This window comes from Leucopleurus acutus (genome assembly GCF_964270905.1).
Source record: "Leucopleurus acutus genome assembly, chromosome: X".
Taxonomy (NCBI): Eukaryota; Metazoa; Chordata; class Mammalia; order Artiodactyla; family Delphinidae; genus Leucopleurus; species Leucopleurus acutus.
This window is the reverse complement of record NC_139148.1, coordinates 43,389,184-43,413,268: the sequence shown is the minus strand read 5'-3', so window position 1 is coordinate 43,413,268 and position 24,085 is coordinate 43,389,184. Positions and strand designations below refer to the sequence as shown.

The 24,085-nt window shown below is 40.5% G+C and overlaps 1 protein-coding gene across 1 annotated transcript in view; it reads right to left on the bottom strand.

Annotated features, from left to right (window-relative positions):
• CCNB3 (cyclin B3) overlaps positions 1 to 18,355 on the bottom strand; it is a gene marked incomplete at its 3' end in the record, with an annotated part of 66,324 nt that extends 47,969 nt beyond the window's left edge. The window contains exons 1-2 of the mRNA XM_082864371.1: positions 18,289 to 18,355; positions 4,753 to 4,884 (exon numbers count right to left, since the gene is read on the bottom strand). Of these exons, the coding sequence (XP_082720497.1) occupies positions 4,753 to 4,848 (96 nt within the window). The 5' untranslated portion in view covers positions 4,849 to 4,884; positions 18,289 to 18,355. The remainder of the gene's footprint in view (positions 1 to 4,752; positions 4,885 to 18,288) is intronic.
• Positions 18,356 to 24,085: the final 5,730 nt, after the last annotated feature.

Here is a 24,085-nt window from a genome sequence, read left to right as displayed (position 1 = left end):
CTAACACCTATCCTTCTCAAACTCTTCCAAAATATAGCGGAGGCAGGAACACTCCCAAACTCATTCTACGAGGCCACCATCACCCTGATACCAAAACCAGACAAGGATGTCACAAAGAAAGAAAACTACAGGCCAATATCACTGATGAACATAGATGCAAAAATCCTCAACAAAATACTAGCAAAGAGAATCCAACAACACATTAAAAGGATCATACACCATGATCAACTGGGGTTTATTCCATGAATGCAAGGATTCTTCAATATATGCAAATCAATAAACGTGATACACCATATTAACAAATTGAAGGAGAAAAACCATATGATCTCAATAGAGGCAGAGAAAGCTTTCGACAAAATTCAACACCCATTTATGATAAAAATCCTCCAGTAAGTAGGCATAGAGGGAACTTTCTTCAACATAATAAAGGCCATATATGACTAACCTACAGCCAACATCGTCCTCAAAGGTGAAAAACTGAAAGCATTTCCACTAAGATCAGGAACAAGAAAAGGTTGCCCACTCTCACCACTCTTATTCAACATAGTTTTGGAAGTTTTAGCCACAGCAATCAGAGAAGAGAAGGAAATAAAAGGAATCCAAATCAGAAAAGAAGAAGTAAAGCTGTCACTGTTTGCAGGTGACATGATACTATGCATGTCACCTGAGAATCCTAAAGATGCTACCAGAAAAGTACTAGAGCTAATCACTGAATTTGGTAAAGTAGCAGGATACAAGATTAATGCACAGAAATCTCTGGCATTCCTATACACTAATGATGAAAACTCTGAAAGTGAAATCAAGAAAACACACGCATTTACCACTGCAACAAAAAGAATAAAATATCTAGGAAAAAACCTACCTAAGGAGACAAAAGACCTGTATGCAGAAAAGTATAAGACACTGATGAAAGAAACTAAAGATGTTACAAGTAGATGGAGAGATATACCATGTTCTTGGATTGGAAGAATCGACATTGTGAAAATGCCTCTACTACCCAAAGCAATCTACTGATTCAGTGTAATCCCTATCAAACTACCACTGGCATTTTTCACAGAACTAGAACAAAAAATTTCACAACTTGTATGGAAACACAAAAGACCCCGAATAGCCAAAGCACTCTTGAGAACGAAAAACAGAGCTGGAGGAATCAGGCTCCCTGACTTTAGACTATACTACAAAGCTACAGTAATCAAGACAGTATGGTACTGGCACAAAAACAGAAATATAGAGTGATGGCACAGGATAGGAAGCCCAGAGCTAAACCCACGCACATATGGTCACCTTATCTTTGATAAAGGAGGCAGGAATGTACAGTGGAGAAAGAACAGCCTTTTCAATAAGTGGTGCTGGGAAAACTGGACAGGTACATGTAAAAGTATGAGATTAGATCACTCCCTAACACCATACACAAAAATAAGCTCAAAATGGATTAAAGACCTAAGTGTAAGGCCAGTAACTCTCAAACTCTTAAAGGAAAACATAGGCAGAACACTATGACATAAATCACAGCAAGATCCTTTTTGACCCACCTCCCAGAGAAATAGAAATTAAAAAAAAAATAAACAAATGGGACCTAATGAAATTTCAAAGCTTTTGCACAGCAAAGGAAACCATAAACAAGACCAAAAGACAACCCTCAGAATGGGAGAAAATATTTGCAAATGAAGCAACTAACAAAGGATTAATCTCCAAAATTTAGAAGCAGCTCATTCAGCTCAACAACAAACAACCCAATCCAAAAATGGGCAGAAGACCTAATAGACATTTCTCCAAGGAAGTTATACAGACTGCCAACAAACACATGAAAGAATGCTCAACATCATTAATCATTAGAGAAATGCAAATCAAAACTACAATGAGATATCATCTCACACCAGTCAGAATGGCCATCATCAAAAAATCTAGAAACAATATATGCTGGAGAGGGTGTGGAGAATAGGGAACACTCTTGCACTGCTGGTGGGAATGTGAATTGATACAGCCACTATTGAGAACAGTATGGAGGTTCCTTAAAAAACTTAAAAGAGAACTACCATATGACCCAACAATCCCACTACTGGGCATATACCCCGAGAAAACCATAATTCAAAAAGAGTCATGTACCACAACGTTCATTGCAGCTCTATTTACAATAGCCAAGAGATGGAAACAACCTAGGTGTCCATCATCAGATGAATGGATAAAGAAGATGTGGCACATATATCCAATGGAATATTACTCAGCCATAAAAAGAAACGAAATTGAGCTATTTGTAATGAGGTGGATGGACCTAGAGTCTGTCATACAAAGTAAAGTAAGTCAGAAAGAGAAAGACAAATACCGTATGCTAACACATATATATGGAATTTAAGGGAACAAAATGTCATGAAGAACCCAGGGGTAAGACAGGAATAAAAACACAGACCTACTAGAGAATGGACTTGAGGATATGGGGAGGAGGAAGGGTAAGCTGTGACAAAGTGAGAGAGTGGCATGGACATATATACACTACCAAACGTAAAATAGATAGCTAGTGGGAAGCAGCCACATAGCACAGGGAGATCAGCTCGGTGCTTTGTGACCACCTAGAGGGGTGGGATAGGGAGGGTGGGAGGGAGGGAGACGCAAGAGGGAAGAGATATGGGGACATATGTATATGTATATCTGATTCACTTTGTTATCAAGCAGAAATTAGCACACCATTGTAAAGCAATTATACTCCAATAAAGATGTAAAAAAAAGTATATAGTCCAATATGTTTTTAAACCTCATAGGGGAAATTTTGTATTTTAAGAAAGGAGTTTGGTAATTCATATTAATCTCTTTTAGTGTATACAAGGGAGAGATGTGGGAAAGGAGGAAGGGTGAGTATTTTGGATCAAAGGGAGCTTCCTTTCTAGGTAGTGTTTATCTACACATGCCTTACCCCACTCCCAAATGAGCAAGACTATCTCTGTGGGGTTAGAGGTTAAGGTAAATCACGCTGTAGGGCTTTTCTGTTCCCTAACAGTTTTTATTTGGTGAAAGTCTCCTAAGTATCAGATTTCCTTTATGAATTGAGAACCCTGCCCTACCTATGTCAGAGAGTTGTTATAATATGAAGCAGAACATTGAGGTCAGACCATTTATTTTCCCTGTTCTCTATTTACATCATGGACAGTTAGCACATGACACAGTAAGTGATTACAAATTTAGAGAACTGGATTCTATTACGATAGAACAATCTAGCACAGTGGAGCAATCCTGAAAGAGCTGAGAATTACTTCTGTTTTTTAATTGATTAAGCTAAGAAATAAGTAAACTATTAGTCTCTTATCTAGTTCATGATAAATAATCCTAGTGGAAATAATTAGCAAAAAATAAATTACTATTTTCTCTCAAATTGGCTAAGAAATTAACTGTTGGTCTGTTATCCAATTCCTACTTAGTATTACTGGTAGAAATAACCAGCCCCAAATAAAATCAATGGGTGAAACTGAACTCAATAAAATTTATATTTGCAAGATGTGCCCTGAGAGAGTTGGATTTAGAAAAATAACTGCCACAGAAGAAAACTTACAGTGGCAGGACTCTAATTGGAAAATTTGATATGGACAAAAATCTGATCAATGTATCAAATCTTTCTTGCCAAATTTACATAGGAAAAACACATTTGGCCCCTCCAAGAAAATCATTTCAGTGAGACAAAAATGAAAATGATTAGAAAGTGTTTATCTGTGCTGAGAGAAAACCAATCAAGGAAAATAAATTGGCCTAATGATGTTTGCTCCAGGAAATACTCTTTTTTTTTTTTTTGGCGGTACGCGGGCCTCTCATTTGTTGTGGCCTCTCCCGCTGTGGAGCACAGGCTCCAGACGCGCAGGCTCAGCAGCCATGGCTCACAGGCCCAGCCACTGCGCGGCATGTGGGATCTTCCCGAACCGGGGCACGAATCCGTGTCCCCTGCATCAGCAGGCGGACTCTCAACCACTGCGCCACCAGGGAAGCCCCAGGAAATACTCTCTTAATGACAATTCATCAGGTTAGTAAAATTCTGATTAAAATATGAATGATGAGGAACATAGAACATCACAGGGTCGGAATGACAAACTATCCACAAGGTCAAAACAGCAGGCTTGGGCTTCCCCGGTGGCGCAGTGGTTGAGAGTCCGCCTGCCGATGCAGGGGACATGGGTTCGTGCCCTGGTCCGGGAGGATCCCACATGCTGCGGAGCGGCTGGGCCTGTGAGCCATGGCCGCTGGGCCTGCGCGTCCGGAGCCTGTGCTCCGCAACGGGAGAGGCCACAGAAGTGAGAGGCATGCGTGCCACAGCAGTGAGAGGCATGTGTACTGCAAAAAAAAAAAAAAACACTCAAAATGGGCCCATTCTTCAAATTTAATAGCTGTAAAAAGCATTATAATACATTTGTTGACCTAGTCTTCATACTCTCCCCAGGATGTACCAAGCAGCCACCTGGCAAGGCGCTTTGAGCATCTCAGAGAGAGTAAGAGTATAGATGTGATCACTAATGAGAACTGAGTATTGTTTGCTTTTGAAGGTTATGGAGGACGGCCTTCATCTTAGCCATGTATTTACGGGAAAGAAGAGTTGACACTTTCCCCCTAAGTCCTAATTTGATGGTCTTCTCCAACTACAAGGTCTGCCACCCTTTCCCACTTTCTCAGATTAAACCACACATATTTCAAAAGATGTAGGGATGAGCATAGGGACTGAACCAACACAGGAAGAGCTTATATGAAACACTGTTGGGAAGGACAGCTTGCTCTAACCTTTTCAGATGGGCCATGATCACTGGGCACAATTTTGCTGGACTGAGATTTCTTAGTCTCACGTCTGGAGCGTTGGGGTGGTAGTGGCAGTGGCATTTCTTATGGATTCAGCAGCATCTATCCAAGGCAGGGCTGCAATCAGAAAAGGACTCTTTAAAACACCATTCACCAGAAATATCAGAATTCTCTGGAGATCCTTGAGAAAACCCAGTCTCTCTGTAGCATCCCTAGGAGAAAACATACTTTGATTTAAGCAGATCTGGGCTCAAATCTTGGTTCTACCACACTTAACCATGGGCAAGTGACTTAAACTCCCTAGGCTTCAGTTATCTCATCTGTAAAATGGAGATAAGTATACATACCTCTGCAGGGCACTGTTCAAATTAAATGAGATACTCTATGTAAAAAGCTCAGTACAGTGCCTGTCACCCCCTGTGGGCACTGGGACTGTGGCCTAGCCCCTAGTTTAGCCTAGGAACACTGGGGACAAATTAACAGTTTTGCATTGAAAATAATCAAGAACATGACAGATCATATAGTATGGAGGCTCGCTGGTAGGGTTAATGTTCTTTAAAAGGCATGGGGTCCTGGCCACAGCAATTATAATGATGCTACAGAGAAGGCAAAAGAATACACTGCACACACACACACACACACACACATGCACAATAGGCCAGAGGGTATTCAAAGGCTGCATTCAATCAAGAAACTGTAATCCAGTTCCAGACACCCAGTAAGAAAAAAATAAAATAAAAAGATAACAGCAGAAGGAACTAACTTGTTGAAAATCACTTGACATAAAAATTTAACAGTCATTACAGACCTTGGGAGAGTCCTACCTTCATCCTATCTCAGTGTGGGATCCCATTCTACATTCCTTAAATTTCTTTTAGTTTGTGAGTTCCCAATAGTTATGATATACTTATGTATCTTACAAGCAAATACATAATTAGGAGGAATCAGTTCTTGGATATCCAAGAGACCCTTCCCACTCAAATACAACTGCCCTTCCAACTCCACCGATATTCAGTGTCCAAGCTCAACTGCATTTGACAAAGAACAGGCTTCCATAAGAGAGACCCTAAAGGCAATGCACCAGATACTTCAGGCAATGGAGATACAAACACAAATAAATCATGTATCTTACCCTAGAAGTATTCACAGGCACAGCTCTAACAGTAACATAAAAATATGACAAATGATTTAAAAACGGTAGATAAAAAGTACTTTAGAAACACAATGGCAAGTCAGTAATCTTGTGGGAGATTCCATCTGGACTTAAACGACAAAAAGGTTCCCAAGTAGACAGGGGAGCTTTCCAGGCAAAGAAAGCCTGAGCCTAGGCAGAGGGTTGAACATGCAGAGCACAGCAAGTTTGGTAACATCCTGGAGTGTGGAGTATAAAGAATGTGTTGGGGAGGAGTTAGAAAGAGGCTGCAAGCTAGGCTGGGGCCACGCTGGTAAGACTGCAGAGAAGACTGCAGTTTGAGGGGAAGGTTTAAGAAAGAAGAAAGGCTAACTTGGGCTTTGCTTTGGATGGAGAATATTAAACATTTTGTTGGCAAGGAAAAGTTAGTACAAGTATGTGCCTTCACATTTACTATGTCAGTTAATCCTCCCAACAAAACTGTGAGGGTAAGCAGGGCAAGTACAATTCTTTCCATTTTATAGTCCCAGATGAGTTAAGTGACTTACTACACAGGACAAATTATTAAGCAGCATAGAACATTCAGCTCTTTCCAGGGCTCTTTTCTAAAATACCATGAAGTCTCTCTGATCGTATGCAAAAAAGATTCCAAAATAGCCTACAGTCCAAAGTGAAAGGCCATAGTGTGGTAGTATGAGGAGTAATGAGGAGTTAGAATGAATAGACTTTTTTTTAAGAAGCAATTGGGCTCCTAAATCAGCCAACTTAGAGCATCTTAGAGCCTCAGTTTCCTCATTCGCAAAAGAGCTATACCACCTCTTACTTGCAGAGGTATTGTGTGGCTCAAATGTAAATTTGTACGTGCAAAGCTTAACCTGGTACTCAGAATAAATGGTGCATCTTATTCTCCTTCTCTTCCTCCAAATCCAAACCTATTTTCCATCTCATCCCTCAAAACTCAGCCAAGCAGCAATAAAGCTAAATTGAGTGAACCCACCCTTAACTGCACTGTATGAAAACCACTCACTCCACTATTATTATTCACACCTCATACAATTTTTTATGGATGACCAAAGACTCATGTTCTGAAATCTTTATCTTTCAAACGGAAAGAAAACATCAAACTGGAGTCAACAGGCCAGAAAACTTTCAGCTGATGACATCACAGGCTGACTAAACCTCAGAGAAAATAAGGTTTTTCAGATGATGGTTATGTATCACCTTCATTATCCTGAACAATAATCACTTGCTTTGGGGGACACAGACACTGACTTAAGTAACTAATTTCCCTGCCACTAGGTGGGGGGAGGGGATTGACATCACCAAAAACATGCTTTCATAAAAGGACACTCTGTAGAACACTCTCAACTTGTACCACCTACAGAACCCTTAGCCTTATTTGGACAAAAAAATTAAAATCCTTTCTGCTTTCCAGACTTTCCATCTCCCCTACATACACACTGATGAGTGTTGAAGACTCCATTGGGCATCCCAGGGCTGGTGCTGAAACCCACACAGGGGCAAGTTGGCCTTTTTAGAAGCCCAATTGCTCAGAGTCCAAAACTGTAGATCAAGACAATCTCAGGAAACAGTAGCGACTTCTTTTTATATATAAAGGCAGGTTACAGACAGCAAGACACTGGGGAGAGAAAGCAGCATGGTGTCAATGAAAGCAGCACTGAGCTGGGAAGGATGCCTAGGGTCTAGTTCTAATCCTGCCCTAGCTGGCTGAGTGACACTGGACAGGTCCCTTTTCCCTCTCCAGGCCTCCTTCCCCCACCTAATAAAATGAGATAGTGGGACCAGAGTCTCTTCGACATTTAAACCATGGTCAATGGACCAGCAATATTAGCATCACCTGGGAGCTTGTCAGCAATTTAAAATCTCAGTCCCCGAGGTAGGCCTCACCAAATCAGGAAGTGCAAGTTAATAACCCCAGGTGATCTGTATGCACTTTAAAGTTTAAGAAGCACTGTTCTAGGATCCCTTCAACTTCTGACATTCTAAGATTCCAAGAGGACCATAGCAGAGAGCAGTGGAAAGCCAGAGTTGGAGGGGTTGGAGGTGGTGATAGAAGAGAGCCAGTGGAGACAACAAGGGAGGAAGGACACATGTTTCCATCTTCCTTCATATCCTTCAACCTGTAGTTCAAAAGGCATCCCTCAAGTAGCATTCTCTAGCTTAAATACGTCTTGTGGATGAAATTGATCCTGCACAGTTTCGCTTGTGAAAAGACGTTATGTAAATGTACTCGCATTCAGGCATGTGTACTGGTAGCTCCATTTAAAAGCTGGGACCCAGTTTTGGTTTTTTGTTGTTTTTGTTTGGTTTTTTAGGTTTGTTGGTTTTCTTTGCTTTGCCATCTCACCCACTAATACACACTCCCTGCCCAACCTTGTACAGGGCTCTCTCCGCAGACTGCTGACTGACAGGAAAAAGCAAAGGTTTCGTGTCAGGGATCCCATGCATCCCGGCAAAAGAAGACAGTGAGTTACAAGTGACTGGAGTGAGGCTCAAGGACCCACCCGCGTGCGACACAACCGAACATTCAAGCGGGCAGTACAAGTTCAAAGGCGCCTACCTCATATCGAGATTGAGGGCAGAAGAGGAAAGACCACGGGCGCAGTCCTAGCCCAGGAGAGGCCCGGGAAATGACCGGAGCTCCGCGTCGCAGCAACTGGCGTCCGTCTCAACTTACCCCGTGCTCTCTCCAATCAGCCCAGTAGCGAATTTTGAAAATTACAGCCCAGGAAGCAGAGCAGCGGTGATTGGCCAGCAAGGGCAAATCAGCGTGCAGTTGAGACTTGAGCTCGCCTAGCAAGGAGGGGCGGGGCTGGGTATTTTTAAACTGAACTCTGCAGCTAATTGACTTCACAACGGGGCGTGGTTTCCTGTCCCCCTGATTGGACTGGGCTGGGCTGACAAGCGGGAGTGCTGCGTCTCTTTAAAGACTCGTTTTCATTTAAATAATCCTGCTGGAGGATGGCGAGAGCCGCTGCATTATGTAGTGAAGTTCAGAGCAATTAAAACATTAATATTAATAAGCTTTTGGGAATTCCCTGGCGGTCCAGTGGTTAGGACTCGCCGCTTTCACTGCCGTGGCCAAGGTTCAATCCCTGGTCAGGGAAATAAGACCCGCAAGCCGGCGCAGTGCGGCCAAAACGTGCCTTCGTGAGGGAAGCAGAGCAGAAATTATTGCCCTTATTTTATGGATAGCCCCCAAAGTGCAGAGAGCTAATAGTAGCTAACATTAATTGAGTGCTAGCTCTGTGCTAATTGCTATAATTTTTTTAATTGTTTTCAACACTGTCCAAAAAGGTAGGTACTTTTATTATTGCCGTTTTACAAACAACAAAACTCTAGCTTGCTAACTGCCTAATGTCACAATGCTACATTGTGGCAAAGCAGGTAATACAACCGATATGCTCATTCATTTCATTCCTACATTAATTAATTCATTCCATTCCTACATTAATTCATTCATTCAACAAATAATTATTGAGCACCTGCTTTGTTCCAGGAGCTAAAAATATATATATATGAGTAACTGACAAAAGACTTGAAGAGTGTATAACCCTGCCCTGTCTTCTGAGGAGGGAAAGAGAGAATGGAGATGCCAGGAATAAAATCTAGGAATTCCTGCATATACAACAGATACTCTACCACTAAACTGCATCTTTACACTTATTATTAGTCCATTCTCCTTTTAGTATCTCATAGCTTCTACATTAAATGGAAAATAGTCACATGATCCCAGGCCCTCTTCTCTTTTTAATATCCCTAGGTTATCACATCCAGATCCATGACTTTAAGTAGCATCTAAAAGCTAGCCCTGAACTCCAGACTCATAAATCCAACTGGCTACTCCACGTCTCCACTTGGATGTCTAATAGACACCTCAAACTTAACGTATTCACAACCTTCACCAAACCTGATCCTTCCTCCAATGTCCGCCATTTCAGAAACTGGTACCACATCAAGCCTGTTAATCAAGCCAGAAACCTGGGTATCATCCTTGATTCAAACTCTTTTCCACTACCTTACCCTACCAAATCCAATCCTTCAGCGAGTGCTGTTGATTCTACCTCAAAAATATATTTTATATCCATCCACTTCCCTCCATCTCCACTACAACCATAGTCTCTCGATTGGACCACAGTCAGAAGCTTCCAAGCTGCTCTCCCCCTTTCCAATCTGGCTCTTCTCTAATGCAAGTACAATACAATATGATCAGTCTTTTTTTAAAAAAAAAAAAAAGAGGTATCATGTCCCTCTCCTGCTTTTGTGGTTTCCCACAGAACTTAAAATAAAATCCAGACTCCTTACCCTGACCTACAAGTCCCACCTATCTCACAAACCTTGTCTCATACCACTCTTTCTCATTTACTCCATTCCAGCCATAATGATCTTCTTCCCAAACTTTGAATATACAGAAAATCCCTCTTCTCGGGAACTTTGCACATGACGTTCCCACTGTCAGAAACATTCTTCCCTCTCTTCTTTAAATTACTTTATTTTTCTCATGCTTTAAGTCTCACCTTAAATATCCACTCTTCAGAGAGGCCTTCCTTGACTATGTTATCTAGAGTAGGATTCTTCTCCCAATCCCTAATATTTTACCTCAGCCCCTTGCATTTCTTTTTTCTTTTAATTTTTAGTGGAGTATAGTTGCTTTACAATGTTGTGTTACTTTCTTGCTGTACAGCAAAGTGAATCAGTCATATGTATACATATATCCACTCTTTTTTAGATTTCCTTCCCATTTAGGTCCTTACGTTTCTTTTAGAGTAATTATTGCTATTTGTAATTTTTTAACCTACTTCCTCACTCAAGAATGGAAGGTCCACAACTGCAAGGACTGCACCTATTGTGCTCTTATCTCCAGTGATTAGTATTAAGAAGAGTTCACATTTATCAATTGCTTACAATATGTTTGACACTGTTCTGACACTCACAACAATACAATGAGTTGTTAATGTCCCCGTTTTGCAGAAGAGGAACTTGAAGTACAGAGAAGTTTAGTAACTTGCCCAAGATCACACAGCTAGTAAGCTATTGGATTGGGATTCAAACCCAAGCAGTCTGATTCCAGAAACCAAACACATAAGCACTACCCCATACCTGCCTCCTTGACAGATGGCTGAAAAATATTAATATTTGTTAACCAAGTAAAGGAGTATCTTCCTTTAAGGGTCATCGCTGTGGACAAGTGTCCCACTGGGATGCACTATAAAGGAAATATAGTATTAACACAAGTCACAAGTCTTCTTTAGTCAAAAGAGGAGAAGGTCCATCCACCAAAACAATAGCAACACAAAAATCACAAAACAAGCAATTTTATTTTTCCTGTTTCTTTCCACTTCTTCACAAAAACAAAAAAGTTATTGAGTAAAAATTATAATTTTCCAAAAATTAAATTTTTTTTTCTCGCAACTTTCAAACCTCCAGTGGACTTAACCTTTCCTTTGGGTAGCACTCAGAGGGAACACTAAGAAAAGAGGAGACAGCCCTTTGACTCTACCATTTTCCAATATTTCCCTCCACCCAGGCATACAACCCTTTCATGAACTCTCCTTTCCCCTCCCCACTACATCCCTGTATTAAAACCTGATAGGAAAGATCTGCTCTTACCTACCTCACTTTTACATGAAAATATATTTCACATGGATCCAAGATTTAATTGTGAAAATGAAACAATGGAAATACTAGACAAAATATTTTAAAAATTTTTATAATCTTGCAGAAAGAAAAATATTTCTAAACAGGACAAAAATCTAGAGATAGCAACAGGCTCAACAAATTTTAGTAGTTAAAAATTTTTAATTTTTGTTTGGCAAAACAAGTAAACAAAAACAAAAACAGGGTTAAAAAACTTAACAACAAACTGGCCAAAAACATTGTCAACATGAATGACAAAGGAATAATTTCCAAAATGTACAAAGAGAATTGCATGATCAGCAAGAAAAAGATGAAAAATTTGACAAGAAAATGAACAATTAGAGAAGAAATACAAATGGTCAATAAACATAAAATATGCTCAATTTCACTAAAAAGAAATGTAGGTTAAAACAACAATGCATTGTTTTGTTTAGGACATTGGCAAAGGTTTAATAGATTAATAATACTTTCTGTTGGTAAAGGGGTACGTAAACAGGCATTTTTATTCATTGCCAGCAGAAATAAAAACTTCCACTAACTTTGGGAGGGTTATTTGAAAATATCTAGTGATTTTTGTTTTCTTTTTTTGGCTGCATTGGGTCTTCATTGCTGCATGCGGGCTTTCTCTAGTTGCGTGAGCAGGGACTACTCTTCATTGCAGTGCGCAGGCTTCTAATTGCAGTGGCTTCTCTTGTTGTGGAGCAGGGTCTCTAGGCGTGCGGGCTCTAGAGTGCAGGCTCAGTAGTTGTGGCCCACGGGCTTAGTTGTTCCGTGGCATGTGGGATCTTCCCGGACCAGGGCTCAAACCCGTGTCCTCTCCATTGGCAGGCAGATTCTTAACCACTGCACCACCAGGGAAGCCCTCTAATGAATTTTTAAAGCTTGAACCCTTTTACCCAGAGATTCTGCTTCTGGTAATCTTTCCTACAAAAATACTTAGGCAAGTTTTCCAAATTTGAGAGAGACATAAACCTACAGATTCAAGAAGCTAAGTGAACCCCAAACAGGGTAAACTCAAAGAAATTCAAACAAAGACACATCATAATCAAACTTCTGAAACCTAAAGAAAAAACAAAACAAAAACCTTGAAAGCAGCAAGAGAGAAATGACACCTTTCTAACAGAGCAAAATTTTGTTGAATGACAATAGATTTCTTATCAGAAACCATGCAGGCCAGAAGAAGGTGACAATATTTTCCCAGTACTGAAAAAAAAGAGCTGTCAGCTCAGAATTCTATATCCAAGTAAAATATCCTTCAGGAGTGAAGGGGAAATCAAGTCATTCTCGGATGCCTCCCTTAAAAGAATAGAAAGTTTACAAAGTAGGAAAAATAGTAATAGAAGGAATCTTGTAACATCAGGGAGAAAGAACAGTGAAAAGAGTAAAAATACAGGTAGATACAACAGACTCCTGCTGATGCTGCTTTCTCAATTATGTCTGACAGTTATAGCAAAATGTATAACTGTCTGATATGGTTCTTAATGTATGTAGAGGAAATGTTTAAAACAATAATATAGATGTAGGAGAGTAAAGGGAGGAAAAGTTTCTAGACTTCCTCAAACTGATAAAATGTCAACTCCAGTAGATTGTGATATGTTGTGTATATATAATGTAACACCTAGAATATGCACTAAAAAAGCTATATACAACTCAACATCAAAAACACAAACACTCTGATTAAAAAATGGACAGAAGACCGGAGTAGACATTTTTCCAAAGGGGAAATGCAGATAGCCAAGAGGTACATGAAAAGATGCTCAACACTGCTAATCATCAGGGAAATGCATAATAAATCAAAACTACAATGAGATACCACCTCACACCTGTCAGAATGGCTATCATCAAAAAGACAACACATAGGGCTTCCCTGGTGCGCAGTGGTTGAGAGTCTGCCTGCCGATGCAGGGGACACGGGTTCGTGCCCCGGTCCAGGAAGATCCCACGTGCCACAGAATGGCTGGGCCCGTGAGCCATGGCCACTGAGCCTGTGTGTCTGGAGACTATGCTCTGCAACGGGAGAGGCCACAACAGTGAGAGGCCCCCGTACTGAAAAACAAAAAAAAAAGACAACACATAACAAGCGTTTCTGAGGATGCTGAGGAAAGGGAACCCTAGTACACTGTTGGTGGGAATGTAAATTGGTGCAGCCACTGTGGAAAACAATATAAAGGTTTCTCAAAAAACTAAAAATAGAACTAACATATGACTCAGCAATTCCACTCCTGGGTATATATCTATTTAAAAAATAAAAACACTAACTCAAAAAGATACATGCAAATCTAAATTGGAAAAGAAGAAGTAAAGCTGTCACTGTTTGCAGATGACATGATACTATACAGAGAGAATCCTAAAGATGCCACCAGAAAACTACTAGAGCTAATCAATGAATTTGGTAAAGTTGCAGGATACAAAATTAATGCACAGAAATCTCTTGTATTCCTATACATTAATGATGAAAAATCTGAAAGAGAAATTAAGGAAACACTCCCATTTACCATTGCAGCAAAAAGAATAAAATACCTAGGAATAAACCTACCTAAGGAGACAAAAGACCTGTATGCAGAAAATTATAAGACACTGATGAAAGAAATTAAAGATGATACCAACAGATGGAGAGATATACTATGTTCTTGGATTGGAAGAATCAACATTGTGAAAATGCCTTTACTACCCAAAGCAATCTACAGATTCAATGCAATCCCTATCAAACTACCAATGGCATTTTTCACAGAACTAGAACAAAAAGTTACACAATTTGTATGGAAACACAAAAGACCCTGAATAGCCAAAGCAATCTTGAGAAAGAAAAACGGAGCTGGAGGAATCAGGCTCCCTGATTTCAGACTATACTACAAAGCTACAGTAATCAAGACAGTATGATACTGGCACAGAAACAGAAATAAAGATGAATGAAACAGGATAGAAAGCCCAGAGATAAGCCCACACACATATGGTCACCTTACTTTTGATAAAGGAGGCAAGAATATACAATGGAGAAAAGATAGCCTCTTCAATAAGTGGTGCTGGAAAAACTGGACAGCTACATGGAAAAGAATGAAATTAGAACACTCCCTACCACCATAGACAAAAATAAACTCAAAATGGATTAAAGACCTAAGTGTAAGGCCAGACACTATAAAACTCTTAGAAGAAAACATAGGCAGGACACTCTATGACATAAATCACAGCAAGATCCTTTTTGACCCACCTCCTAGAGAAATGGAAATAAAAACAAAAATAAACAAATGGGACCTAATGAAACTTCAAAGCTTTTGTACTGCAAAGGAAACCATAAACAAGATGAAAAGACAACCCTCAGAATGGGAGAAAATATTTGCAGATGAAGCAACTGACAAAGGATTAATCTCCAAAATTTACAAGCAGCTCATGCAGCTCAATATCAAAAAGAAGTCAACCCAAACCAAAAATGGGCAGAAGACCTAAATAGATATTTCTCCAGAGAAGATATATAGACTGCCAACAATGCCAACAAACACATGAAAGGATGCTCAACAGCACTAATCATTAGAGAAATGCAAATCAAAACTACAATGAGGTATCACCTCACACATCAGAAAGGCCATCTTCAAAAAATCTACATACAATAAATGCTGAAGAGGGTGTGGAGAAAAGGGAACACTCTTGCACTGTTGGTGGGAATGTAAATTGATACAGCCACTATGGAGAACAGTATGGAGGTTCCTTAAAAAACTAAAAAGAGAACTATCATTTGACCCAGAAATCCCACTACTGGGCATATACCCTGAGAAAACCATAATTCAAAAAGAGTCAGGTACCACAATGTTCATTGCAGCTCTATTTACAATAGCCAGGACATGGAAGCAACCTACGTGTCCATGGACAGATGAATGGATTAAGAACATGTGGCACATATATACAATGGAATATTACTCAGCCATAAAAAGAAATGAAATTGAGATATTTGTAGTGAGGTGGATGGACCTAGAGTCTGTCATACAGAGTGAAGTAAGTCAGAAAGAGAAAAACAAATACCGTATGCTAACACACATATATATATGGAATCTAAAAAAAAAAAAAAAGGTTATAAAGAACCTAGCAGCAGGACAGGAATAAAGACGCAAACCTACTAGAAAATGGACTTGAGGACACGGGGAGGGGGAAGGGTAAGCTGGGATGAAGTGAGAGAGTGGCATGGATGTATATACACTACCAAAGATAAAATCGATAGCTAGTGGGAAGCAGCCGCATAGCACAGTGAGATCAGCTCGGTGCTCTGTGACCACCTAGAGGGGTGGGATAGGGAGGGTGGGAGGGAGGGAGACGCAAGAGGGAAGAGATATGGGAACATATGTATATGTATAACTGATTCACTTTGTTATCAAGCAGAAACTAACACACCATTGTAAAGCAATTATACTCCAATAAAGATGTTTTAAAAAAAAGACTTGCATACTGAAAACCACAAAACATCACTGAGAGAAATTAAAGACCTAAATAAATGTAAAGACATCTCATGTTCTTTGGTTGAAATACTTAATATTGTTAAGATGGCAATTCTCCTCAAATTGATCTACAGAATCAATGCAATCCCTATCAAAATCTGTATAGCAAAGAGTTAACATAACAGGCCTGAGAATGCTATCAATTGAAAATCCTGCTGGCAAGCTTGGCCCTTGGCTAGGATCCGGGAACTTGAATTTGGGGAGGGTTCCCACCACCCTAACTGATAAGAATAGCTCACTGTACTTTAACTGTTTGTGCAAACAACATGGTTTCTGATGAACACCAGCTTTCCTCCTGGGACTCTGGACTTTTGGTATGTGCTATATAGGCAGAGGGTGCCTGCATGACTGAGTCTCTAATGAGATTCCTTCACAAAACAACATTTCACACATGTTGTCACAACTCTTTACTGGGAAAAGTTATGCTAAGTGAAGGAAAGCAGTTACAAAAGACCACATATTGTATGATTCCACATATTAAATGTTCAAAATAGGCAAATCTATAGAAACAGAAAGTAGAATAGTGGCTGTCTAAGGCTGATGAGGTATAGGGTTGGGGGAGCTGAGGTGTGATAGGTAAAGGGTATGAGGTTTCTTTTTTTTTGGTGATGAAAATGTTCTAAAATTTAGTATGATGATGTTTTCACAACTCTGTGAGTATACTAAAAATCATTGAATTGTACACGTTAGGTGAATTACATGGTATTTGTATTACATTTCAATAAAGCTGTTATAAAAAATAACAGTAGCTAATAAAATATATTGTTCTTCTAAAAATATTCTGTTGAAGAGTGGCAAGGGAAAAACTCAGTGGAACCAGTTAGGAAGGTATTGAAATAAGCCAGGCAGTTTGGACCAACATGATCCAGTATTCTTGGCCGTGGCCAGGAACTTCTGTATGGTTCTGGGCATAGCAATTCTTGAACAGCCATTACCAATGATTGTCTTTCTTTTCTTTCTGAGATAGAATTGACATATAACATTATATTAGTTTCAGGTGTACACACTAATTTTCAGTTACGTAGATATCCTTAAGCACTTACTAATATAGACCAACCTAGTACTATTTCTTGCAGGGTAAATGAAAATGAGTAAAACAGTCATTCTCCTCAAGCATTTCTGTATTTGGAAAGCATTTCTGTATTTGGAAAAAGCTCCTAATGAAATAACTATAACGCAAGGCAGAGTGTGATAAGCCCCAAAGCAAAGTGAATATAAAACTGAGAAGGACTTCAGAGGACACATGCTGAGTGATTATTTTAACACCATCACTATTGTCATAATCACTCTGACATCACCAAAAGTGATTACTGATTACTGAGTGGCTAAGTACATGAGGCCCTGTTAGGTTCTCTACAGAGTTGGACAGTCACTGCTTTCCTTGAACCTATACACATCTTTATGACAGGGCCATTAAGGAAATATATCAATAAATATAATATACACAAACATGCAGTTTTTAGAATGGCAGGAAGGACTCACCAATTTCCCTTTGAATTTGAGGAACGCCTTGGCAAAGTGGGCTTGTGTACGGGGGTGATATTTGTATTGTGTGCAAACACGTTTTCCAAGCAGCTGCGACCTCCTAGTGGCCACAGGAACTCATTACCCCCATTGCCATCTTGATTTGAAAGAGACAGGCACAAAAGATCTAACCCTGATAGCCCCACGGGGCCACACTACACCGCAAAGCTGAAGACTAGGGCAGTCTTCATCCTATTTTAATGATCCTTAAGTGTGCTTGTTGGGGGAGGTGGGGACCCGCTACAAGGGCTGTGAGGGAACCTGAGAGGCCTCGTGCTCCCAGATCCCCTTCCTCTCCTCCACGGTCTTTGTTTAAAACATTCACTCGCTGATAATGATACAATCTGGAGGGAAGCGTAAAAACTCTGTCATCAGTTAATAATTGAAGTATTTAAATATTTAAGTATTTTTTTGTCAGATGTTCGAGACAAGTTTGTGGGTTTGACAGGAAAAAAATATCCGATTAACAGCCAAGTTCCCTCAGCAACATCTCCAGCTCTGACACAGGATATAATTATATATTTATATGTTTATATATATAAGGTAAAAGGCTCTTTTAATACCTAGAAAAATATGTTGTACCTTTAACAAGCCACAGAGGGATTGGAATAATGCTATACATTGGATAAGAGCTCCCCACCAATCAGAAACGGAAAAAAAAACAAAACAAAGAAAACAAATACACACGGAAGAGGGGCTGGGGGTTGGGGGGTGGGTACTAACCGCCTCAGAATAATCTCCTCAGTATAACCGCCTTCAGAAAAAACAGCCTCCGGAAAAGCGATCTCCCAGGCCGGAGGTTGGACCCCACCATTCTCACCAGCAGGGGGAGATAACGGAGCAGCACTTGGTTCAGTCAGACCTGAAGCCACCAGATGGGGCCAAAAGATCAGAGTAGATACCCTCGATACTTTTCTTCTCAGGGAATTTCTCTTCTGCATCTTCGGACCCGAGAAGAAAGAAAAGACCTACTAATCTCTGCTCACACACACAGACACCCACCTCCAAGATGATGGTAGTGGCCAGTGCCAGACCACCAACCAAATGGCCTCTCTGCTCCAGCTACCCATTCATAAAATCAGAATCGAAACAGTACCCATTTCAGAAGATTGCGTGAGAATTAAACGAGTTAATGCATACAAAACACAGTACCAAACAAATTATCAGGCCCCATTCCAGACCTGCAGAACTAGAAACTCTGGGTCGGGGCCCAACTATCTGTTTTTAGGTTTTGTTTTTTTTAACACTTTACTTACATTTATTGGTTTATAACTCCAGAACAGCCAAAAAGAAGGGATGTACAGGGCAAAGTATGGGGTGGGGATAGGTGTAGGCAGAACTTTCATGCCCCTTTCAGGTACATTACCCTCTTGATCCTGGGAGATCCCCAACTGTTTTAACAAGCCCTTCAGGTGATTCTGATGCACGCTGAAGTGTAAGAATTATTGCTCAAAGAAGAAGGCTTCCCCCTCAAATAGCTAACCAAGGTTTTTGTCATTATTACAGATTCCATGATTATGTGGCTTCTGACTTGTTTCCTGCCTGAAATTCCAAAGCCATCATTTGTTTCTTGAGCCCACCTGTGTGCCCAGTAGTGTGGCAGATACAATGAAAGAGACAGAAAACCTGCCCTCCAGGCTTTCAATGTAGGTTATCCAGGAATAGGGAAAGTTAATTAACTCTAGGAGGCCAGACCTAGTCAATGTTAGATAAATTATACAGATGATAAACAAATGTTCTAGGAAATCACAGGAAGGAAATTTCACAATTATAAGAGGGAGGGGCCTGACTAGAAATGGCCACTGCCAAGCCAAGCCCACCCCTCAAAAATAGCTGTAAGTCATTTTCTACAAGGCAATAGAACAGACCTTAGCTGCCTAATTTAGTCCCTACCATATCTGAGGAAATTCCACCGTATCTGAGTCTGCTTTCCTTTAACAGCTGCCCTCTGAAATTTAAAAAATGAGAATGTTTATAGCTTTTAAAGAGTCTTTTATTTTCTCCCTCCACTGCTTCAATCACATAGGAAAAGACAGACAAATATGCACAGTACAGACATAATATAAATACTTGACAGAAGTAATTATGCAGCACCATTGCCGAGATGTTCAGAATAGCTATCTAATTTTTCACTTTAGTGTGGTTGCATGAAGCTACTCTAAATGACATTGTGTATTCTCATGGCTGGAAAACAGTTCAGGAGAAAAAGAAGTGGAGTTCCCATTTGTATTGGTCCACAATAAATAATGTCTGATAATCATTAGCATCATGGCCCATTTTCCAAATGGTCACTGTGTCATCACATAAACTAAATTAGGTAGGCTAAATCTGAGTCTGGAAGATCCTTAGTGGGACTAACAGGCAGAAAGTGATTTCATGTAGGCTGATCATTCAACTCATTTAAATTTCATTTTGCCATTATTCATAATAATTACATTACAGACACAGGTCCCATTTTTATTATCTTAATAGCTCTTTCAAACCAAATGCAAACTGAAAGCATATTTAAAGTGCTGACTTGTATAATTATTCACAAGTTTGTGTGGAAGAGATGTTTGGGTAGAATAAACAAGGTTAGAAAACAGATGGTGATTAGAGGAAAAAATGATAACCAAAGCTTCTGTGTTTAACATCTCTGTGTTTGGCTCTTAAAGGTTAACCTAAGTGCATACTACTTCACACATACTCACACACTAACATAGCATATTCCTTCTTTTTATTTATTTATTTATCTGTTTGTTTGTTTGTTTTTGGCTGCATTGGGTCTTCGTTGCGGTACACGAGCTTTCTCTGGTTGCAGCAAGCAGGGGCTACTCTTCATTGTGGTGCACGGACTTCTCATTACGGTGGCTTCTCTTGTTGCGGAGCACAGGCTCCAGGTGTGCGGGCTTCAGTAGTCGTGGCACGTGGGCTCAGTAGTTGTGGCTCACAGGCTCTAGAGTGCAGGCTCAGTAGTTGTGGCGCACGGGCTTACTTGCTCTGTGGCATGTGGGATCTTCCCAGACCAGGGCTCGAACCCGTGTCCCCTGCATTAGCAGGTGGATTTTTGACCACTGCGCGACCAGGGAAGCCCCCATATTCCTTCTTTTAACTCTTTGGATATCCCTTCTCCCCCATCTATCCCCATCTCTAGTCAGTACAGGCCAGTCTGAGAGCTTCAGCAGGAGAAAGAAGAGGCAGTGGATACACTGTAACCTATGACTAAACCTCCTTACATTTCATTATTGGTTTCCCATCCAATTCAAATGCTGCTCTTGTTTGCTCCTGGTTAGCCTCCAAGATGACAGGATTGGGGTGCCAAGGGACAGGCCTCTAATCATCCATAATAGTTCTCTCTTTGTCAGTTAGGGGATATGGTAAGACATTTTCTAGGCCAGGATCACAGTTGTTTCCTTCTGGGCTGGGAGACAGAGTTTTTCGGTTTTTTGGTGGTTGTTGTCTATTTGTTTTTATCTTAGGGGTATACATTCTTGTGATTGAAGAATAAATAAACATTTTCTTTATTTGCTTCTTATTCCACAGACATGAGCCAGACACAGGAGCTCCAACTTTTTCTTTAATCATCAAAAGTTCCCCTTGACAAATGGGTGGTATAGGAAAAGCAGGTCCTGTATTATGGATTCTAACACATCACCACTGACAAAGCCTCCCTCCTTGACCCAAACTTATTTTTAAATAAAAATTGTATATATTTAAGGTGTACAACATGACGATTTGATATAGTCAGGCTCCTCTGAGCTGCCTTCTCAACTAGGCCTCAACCTTGGCCTTATAAGAACTACAACTTTCAGCACAATTCCATCCACTCCCTACATTAAGAGACTTGAACAAACACCAGCATAGTTTCTGTCACCTCAAGGCCATGTCCCTAGGATGATGACCCCAGCCTCTTTAAAATGCCTGCCTGAGAAAGTTCAAAAGTGCCAAAAGAATTTATTGTTTATTCCAGCCAAAACCTGACTATAGCCCCCTGACCTCCCTTTTCTCAGAACATTTACTTTAGAAAACTTGTGATTGTAAATCCTTTCTCTGTCCTTTTGAGATGTGTCTTCTACAACCCAGGAAAATCTTTCTCAGAGACCTGGGAGTCATCCCTTTGAAACGTAATCATCAAGAAAGATAGGGCCCCTATCTCTCAGTCTCTATGAAAGGGTAGGAACCTAACTTTGTTAGGTTAGCAAACACAGTTAGTTAGTACCAGTTAGCAAACACGGATGCCTTGATCACATTGATCAACCTCCCACCCCAAAAATTTCCCTCAGCACTTTTCCTTTAGCATTCCCCAGCATTTAAAAAGCCTTTTGTTTCAGTGGAGTTGAGTTCTGTTCATCTGAAGTAAGGGCTTCAATAGCCTGAATAAAATAGGTCTTGCCACCTTTAACAAAGGTCCAGCTCTGTTTGTCTCTGACGCCATGAATTGACAAGGTCAAAATTGTACAGGAGGGTTAAGACATGTAATTTTAGGGTAACAGATAAAAGAAGAAATGGAAGTAGAACCAAGGATATGAAACTCTATGATTTAGGTGGTAATCGCAACTGATTTTTAATTCAGATACAGTTACTCACACGAGGTTAACGTGAAGGCAGGTGAAGAACGGACAAGGAGAAAACAAGATGAGACTTGGGCACAATGAGAGCATTTGGTTATGGGCTAATATTTCCAAACTGGGGCTAAACTGAAGGCATCTCAAAGTGTAATGGATAATGCTTTAAGGAATACTGTAACCAGCCATCTAGCACTGACCATAATGTAAAAGAATAAGTGGGGCTCAGGTCTTTTCATGATTTGAGGAGTCTGTGAAAGGCTGACCCTGACCTAAGTGGATTGGGTTTTGGGAGGGCTAATTATGTCTCATGATAAAGGTTAAAGCTTGCTGGACCACTTAGACACCCAGAATCCTAAGGATAGAGCCCCTGTGTTTGTGCTGTCACTGGTCTCTACAGAAAGAATGATGTCATGAAGTAGAAGTTCTGGTACCAACTGGCAGTCAAGGCTTTAGGGTAGCTTGGAGGGTTGAGGAAAGTAGCAACAACTTGAGTCAGACTGGAAGGGTCATCACAGCATCCAAATTTACAAGAAAAAATCATTCCAAGTTCCTACGAAATAGCCTACTCTGATACTACAAAGGTAGGGGCATCTTCTGACTTCTTTTTGACTAGCCAAGGGGGTGTCTTGATGATGAGGTGAAACTACAGAAGCTGCTAAGGCAGCCTCAAACTTTCTACTTTCATATTTTTATTCAGGATACCCAGAAAGGACTTTAACATTTCTCTGTTTCTACATAAATCCAAAGATCTCTTGCCACATAACTCTAAATATCTAGAGGGAAACCCAAAGAGAAATAAGCTAAGATGTGAAACTTAATACTGTTTTATTCACAGAGGCTGGTGGTCATTCTGTATAAGAAAAATACAGACCTCCACTGGTAACTAATACGACTAGATTGTTCTGGAAGTCTAGCCTGAAGAGTAATGAGAAGGGAGGTCTTAAGGAGTTGTGAGCTGGACAAAATGTAAACGAAATATGTGTACCCTTCTAGACAGAACAGAAAAAATGTACAGCAGACAACCTGATGTGCTTTTGATGAGAAGGGCTACTGAGTTTGCCAGCCTGCCCCCCCCCCTTTGCTAAGGTTGCTACAGTTTCAGGCATTATGACCCAACAAATCCTGTTATCATGTGCCAGGGTCAGAAGCAGCGAGGAGAGCCTGGCTCCTTCAGTCTCATCCAACAGCTGATGGGGTGGCAGCCAGCAGCAGGTGCCCAAGAACTTGGCATTTCCCACTTCCATCTCAAGGGGCACATCTCCCTTCTAGGTAGCACATTTTCAGCCAAAGTCTAAAATAACTTCATTATCAAGGTAATAAGTTCGTAAATTTTATTTTTTACAGTTTTTTTTTAGGATTTAGACTGAGGCTATATCCAAATCACATGAGGAACCTCTATGCCTCCCCCTCTTTTTCTCTAGGCTAGTGATCTCTAGCTCTTGAAAAAAAGAAACTCCCTCTTCTGAGGATGTGGAAAACCTCTTCCTAAAACTTTTTCAGGGATTTCTAGAGATTTTTGAAGGGAGAGTCCAAGAAGATCTGGGGAAATGAGATGGAGGGGGGTAGGGGGAATGGTAAAGTGTCAAAATGTAGTAGTATCCTGTGAAAGGCTAGCCATCAGAGGATAGTTGTTACTAAAATGTTGAGAGTGAGAGAGGCAGAGGGAGGGAGGGAGAGAGGAAGGGAGGAAGAGAGAGGGAAGGAGGGAGAATGGAGGGGGGGAGGGAGGGAGAGAGAGGGAAGGAAGGGCTGAGGGAGAGAAGGCAGAAAGAAGGGGGAGGGAGGGAGGAAGCTAGAGGTTAAAGGGGTCTAATTTTTGAAGGAAGTGAAGGGAAAGGAATTTAACTGCCCTCTAATACTTGGCCCAAAAGGTTTCTCTTGTTAAATTTTAAAGATAAATCAAATTCAACCCCAGATACCAAAACAATTCTACTGAGCTCTTAACTGTATCTTCCCAAATGTGTCTTATATAG